Below are 6,000 nucleotides of genomic sequence, written 5' to 3'. Positions count from 1 at the left end.
GGGGGGGGGGGGGGGGGGGGCAGTCACGTGTGAGAAGAGCTGTGGAGGGTTTAAGGAAGAGAGAGGAAGCCTAAAATAAAAGAAATTTTACAAAGTTTAGTTGTTAAACTAAACAAGTCTACCTGTCATTTTTTGTTTCTTTTTTGCGGTACGCGGGCCTCTCACTGTTGTGGCCTCTCCCGTTGCGGGCGGAGCACAGGCTCCAGACGCGCAGGCTCAGCGGCCACGGCTCACGGGCCCAGCCACTCCGTGGCATGTGGGATCTTCCCGGACCGGGGCACGAACCCGTGTCCCCTGCATCGGCACGTGGACTCTCAACCATTGCGCCACCAGGGAAGCCCAAGTAGCAAGTTTTGAAGCATCAGATAAGCCAGACAAATAAAAAGTTAACAATGAAATAAGAAATAATTAATGTTTATATTGAAAGAGACTTGTACTTTTACTATGCAAAGAGCATAGCGAGGGTTAAAACGGGCACCATATTTACTCCGACCGGGACTTAATGCAGCTGCTTCTGGCAATAGCTGTAGGCCTTGTCTTCATACACCACATAGAGAAGGAGCTCATTACAAACTTGGGCGGAGCTGATGAATGTGAACCGAGATGAATGACCTGTTGAAGTCCTAATGGCTGGAGTTGTATTAGTAATAACTCTGCCAGGTATTTGTGTAGCATGTTGTAGTCTGCAGTGCATCTTGGAATCCTTCCGCTGTAACTCCAGGGGTAGGTGTTATTTTCACTGTTTTCAGATGAGGAAAGTGAGGCCCACTGAGGGTTATATAGCTAGTAGGTGACCAGTGCTTCTTCCTCTATTCTGGGCCAGCTTCTTGTAACATGAAATTATATATGTCAAATTAGCTTTATATATATTAGCTTTAAACACGTAAATTATATTACATATATAACATATGTATTATATGATATAATACATAGTATATATCATATGTAATATAAAATATACATATTTACATTACAGCATGCTATGTTAATATGGTACATTAAATATATATTATGCAGTATATTACCTTATATATTGAGTAAACTTTATATAAATTATATATCAGTTAAAATAGTTTTAAGATTCTAAAACTTAATAAGGCTCATTTTATTTCTTTAAGAGGAAGTGATACATTTTTACTTTATTGTGTGTGATTAAGGAGTGTATTATTTAATAGTGGAGAAGGCACTGAACTAGAGAATGGGGGTTACTGGTTGCTGTCCTGATGCTACCAGTAGCTGGATGTTACTCAGTACCTCTTTTTTCTCACTTGTGAATTGAGAGGATTGGAGTCAGTCTTAAGGGGTTTTTCCTAAGATGTAGCTCAGCTTTGTAGATGAGTTGCAGCAACAGTCTCAGTGGCTGTCAGTTGTTAGAAAAGCAAAGTCCCTTGGCACTCTCCTTCCTAACTTCCACTTCTCTTCCAAGAAAGGAGTCATGGTTTTTCCTTAAAAGGTCACAACTTTTGAGCTGTGGACTTTCCCTTTACTGTCTCACCTCCATTCTGGTTTGGGTCATGAGATGTAAGTAACAGTTCAGGTACAAACTTTTGTTCACTGATGTCTCACAAGGGCCTCAATTAGTGCTTGGCCTAGTAAACCTTGTTGAATGACTCACTAATACAGGAGCTCACAGTTTTGCAGAAAGGCAGATGCTTCTGTCACTGGAGCACTGCACTGGAAATTTGTGCAAGCTACCCGTGGGGCACAAGAAGGGTAGCGTTGGGTAAGCAGAATTGGAATGAAATGGCTTTAGGATGTTTGAACTGAATTTGGAAAGGCAGTTCTCTCCCAAGGGGCCCAGGGAGAAGGCAATGTAGCTGTGTATAAAGGCAAAGAGATGGCATCAAGTAGCCAGTGTGGGTGGAGAACAGGGTATGAGGTCTTGGGGGAAAAGCTGTGGAAGCTGAGGTTGGAGAGTTAGCCCATAACCAAATGAAGAGGAGGTCTTGAACGCCACACAGAAGTATCTGGACTTTCTTGTCAACAGAGGTAGCTATTGAAGGATTTGAAACGGGAATTATTATTATCACTCATTACCAGTGAGTAATCAGATTTGCATTTTAGGAGGAATATTGATGGTGCCATGAATTAGGACAGGGGAAATGGGATGTGAGAAGAGATGATGAATTCGTTGAATGTTCAGGAGTTGAGGAAGTCATGGCTAAGAGAATAAGAGAGAGAAGAGTCAAGAAGTCCTATGTTTTGATTTAGAAGCTGGATGAAGGTGGTGTCATTAATGAGATAAGGAAAGCAAGAGGAAGAAGGGATTTTTGGCAAACGTGAATCCAGCTTGCGATGTGTTGGCTTTGAAGCGCTTGTGGTCTGTCCCAGGGGAGGTGTCCATTAGGCAATTAAGTGTTTAGGTCTGGCTTTCGGGATACAGCTCTTGGGCTGGAGATAATGGTTTAGAATTCATTCATTAATCAACAGCAGTTAAAAACTCAAGGGAGTGAATGAGAGTACCAACAAGAGCATGTAGAGTGAGAAGAAAATCAAGGCAAGGAACAGAATGTGGGGACCTTTAGCATTTAAGGGGAGGGGAAGCCTGCAGAAGAGACAAGACTCAGCCAGAGTCCTAGGACAAGCAGGAGGGGATGTTGGAAAAGCAGGGGAGGGGTTTTCAGAAGAGGGGAGTGACCAAAGGGAAGTCATATAAATTAGGTGCTTTATAAGTATAAATAAAAAAGATATTTATTTATATAAACATAAATATAGAAGATTATTTATTTGATCAGTGGTGACTTTTACTGGAACACTTTCTCTGCTGTATTGGGTTACAAGCCAAATAGTGGTGTGTTAAGGAAGTGGAAACTGGAAGAAGGTTCTTAAGGATGTGGGAGGTGGATCACCCTATTACTTGACCTGGAAACCTTGATGATTTCTGCTTCGCCCTCATCTAGTCAGACAGTGAATCTGGCAGTGAAGGGGACAGCTGACTGTGACTTTGACGCTCAGACTTCCTGGGTTTGAATCCTGGCTGCATTGCTGACAACTTGTAAGATCCAGTGCAAATTATTTAATCTGGCTTTGCTTCAGTTTCCTCACCTATACAATGGAGGTAATAAAAGTATCCCAGGATTGTGAAGGATTAAATGGGTCAAGTGCTTAGTTTAGTGTAAGTGCCTGGCACATAATAAGCACTCAGTGAAGGTTAGCCATTTTGAATCCTAAATATCTTTTGAATGTGTTCTCCCTGTAACATGTTTCTTATTTTTTAAAAACAACTTTATTGTGGTGTAATTTACATATAAATTTCACCTGTTTTCTGTGTACAACGCTTTCTAATAAATTTGCAAAATTGTGCAACCATCACCACAGTCCAGTTCTAGAACATTTTCATCATCCCAATAAAATCTTCATGTCCATTTCTAGTTAATCTCCATTCTTATCCTAGCCTTAGGCAACCACTTATCTATTTTCTGTCTGTATAGAGTTATCTTTTCTGGGCATTTCATGTAAATAGAATTATACAATATGTGGCCTTCTGTGTCTGGCTTCCTTTACTTAGTTGTTTTTTGGGTCTATCCATATAGAAGCATCTATCAGAACTTCAGTTCTTTTTATTGATGAATTGTAGTCCATTGTATGGATATATGTTTTGTTTATCCATTCACTGGAAGATGGGTATTTGTTTGCTATTATGAGTAATGCTGCTCTGCACATTCCCAGGCAAGTCTTTGTGTGGACATATGCTTAATAGCTTCTTAATTGGTCCTTTAGTGTCCTTCAGGGGTCCTCTTCTTTTCTTGTCCCCCTCCAGTCTGTTCTCCACACTGTAGCTAGAGTGATCTTTCTAAAATGCAAGTCTGATTGTGTCATTACCCTGCTTAAAATCCTTCAGTAGTGCCCAGCCGTCCTCAGGGTCTAGTTCAACTCCCTAACTTGAAGGATTTACCAAGAATCTTCAAAATCTAGAATCTTATTTCCCTCTCCACCTTCCCTTAAGCCCCCTCCTCAGCTTCCTGCTTCAGCCATTCTTTTATTCATTCATATAGTTTCATTTATTTAACCATTCACTCATTTAACCAGGCTTACTGAAGCTCTGGGGATATAATACTAGACAGGACAGCCAAATCCATGCTGTCCTGGAGCTTTCTTACTAGTGAGAAAGGCAGGCAATAAACAAGAAAGAATCAGATAGTGGTAAGTGCTGTAAAGAAAATAAAGGATGATCTGATAAGTTGCAGGGGGGGGGCGGGTTGTGGGCTGTTGACTCTCAAATCTCCTAGCCTGAGTGTTCCTCAGAGCCCCTGCCCTGTTGCCAACTGCCTGCTTGATATTTCCTCTTGCTATGCTGATAAGCCCTGCTGCTTAACTATAGCTTCATGCAGTACTCTCTTCTTAGAGTACTCTTATCCTACTTCTCTTTCTAAGTACTCTTCATCCTTCTCAGCCCCGGGCTCAACCCCACTCCCACAGCCTGTCTAGATGCCCTGCCCATCTGCCCATTGTGCTGTCAGCCCTTCCATTACAGGCCAACTGCATTAAGTAACATCCTTCACATTGTATTTAAATGCATGATGATTGTCTGTTTCTTCTTGACTTTAAGCACCTTGATGACGTCAGCCACCCATAGCTGGCTGGAACACAGTTGGTGCATAATGAAATCTGTTGAAAGGGATTGTTTGTGGTTAGCCTTGAACGGGAGGGAGGGAGGGAGGGACACCATTTCATTTGGGGCTGGAGGGAAAGAAGGAGCTAAGGCCTGCTGCAAGCTTAATTTGTAGGATGGGGGAGGAAAGTTGAAGGAGTTCTGATGGCTTACATTTTCTCAGAGATTACAATTTAGTGCACAGTATAAAATGAGGAAAAGAGTTACTTATAATGAGCAATTAGCAGTGCATTAGAAGAAATGAAGTAATGCTGTGGGGTGCATCCTGAAATCTTAAAATTGTTCTTACTTGCTTTTAGTGTTACAGCTATTAGATTTAGTCTAATTTCTTCAGGGCGTTTGTTATACATACTGATATGGATGGCTGAATTACTTGGATGCTATTGTACTGTTTTCTTTCTGGTTCTTTGATTTTATTTTGATGTTGCTTTTTCAGCTTTCGGAAAATGTGATTGATCGTATGAAGGAAACCTCTCCATCTGGTCCGAAGTCTCAGCGGTATTCTGGTGCTTACGGTGCCTCAGGTATTTCAGAATTTTAATTTCTGAGTTCTTAGCAGAAAAATTATAAGTGGTAAAGTTCACTCAATAGTCAAGTTCTTCTGCACTTCTGTCTTTTGTTTTTTGGGTGTTCGACTTCTTATGGGGGAATAGTCTTCCTTTGGTATCCATGGGTATTGGTTCCGGGACCCCCTTGGATACCAAAATCCATGGAGGTGCAAGTCCTTTATATAAAATGGGTAGTACTTGCTTATAACCTATGCACATCCTCCCATATACTTTAAATCATCTCTAGATTATTTATGATACCTAATACAATGTAAATGCCAAGTAAATAATTGCCTGCATGGCAAATTCAAGTTTTGCTTTTTGGGATTTTCTGGAATTTTTTTTTTTTTCCTGAATATTTTCAACCTGTGGTTGGTGGAACCTGTGGATGCGGAACCTGCAGATATGGAAGGCCGACTGTATTGGTTAGTACCAGGGTTTCTTTTAAAATTCTTTGAACTAAAAGTGGATTGAATCTACTTTCAAACAGTCTCTGGGAATGGTTTTTCTCTTCCAGCTCCTGAATCCTCTGTTAGGCTTTGGAAGGTTATTTCATATCTTTTTGTGTAAAATGAATTACTTATAGGGGTATGAGAGGTTTGGGAGTAAATATTTATTAAAAAAAAAATTGAACTTAGAAAATATTGGTTTATTGTTTCCAGATGAAAATCTCTGATGATTTTACTATCTTAATAGATTTCTTTAAGTTTATTAAGTTTATTCCTTCCTGGTCTTAATTATTGAGGAAAATATGATGGATTTCTCTATGAAATCCATAGAGAATTATTGTCTCATTTTATCTCTCTTATCCTGTAGGATAAGAAACTGTTTCTCTTTCCT

General features: G+C 40.3%; 1 protein-coding gene across 1 annotated transcript in view; it reads left to right on the top strand.

The window, feature by feature from the left end:
- CHCHD3 (coiled-coil-helix-coiled-coil-helix domain containing 3) overlaps positions 1-6,000 on the top strand; it is a 289,976-nt gene that overhangs the window by 4,758 nt on the left and 279,218 nt on the right. Inside the window, exon 2 of the mRNA XM_007455359.1 lies at positions 5,049-5,136. Within this exon, the coding sequence (XP_007455421.1) occupies positions 5,049-5,136 (88 nt within the window). The remainder of the gene's footprint in view (positions 1-5,048; positions 5,137-6,000) is intronic.

This window comes from Lipotes vexillifer, unplaced genomic scaffold (genome assembly GCF_000442215.2).
Source record: "Lipotes vexillifer unplaced genomic scaffold, Lipotes_vexillifer_v1.1 scaffold687, whole genome shotgun sequence".
NCBI classification, from domain to species: domain Eukaryota; kingdom Metazoa; phylum Chordata; class Mammalia; order Artiodactyla; family Lipotidae; genus Lipotes; species Lipotes vexillifer.
Note: the sequence above shows the minus strand (reverse complement) of the source record. Positions and strands in the feature narration are given on the sequence as shown.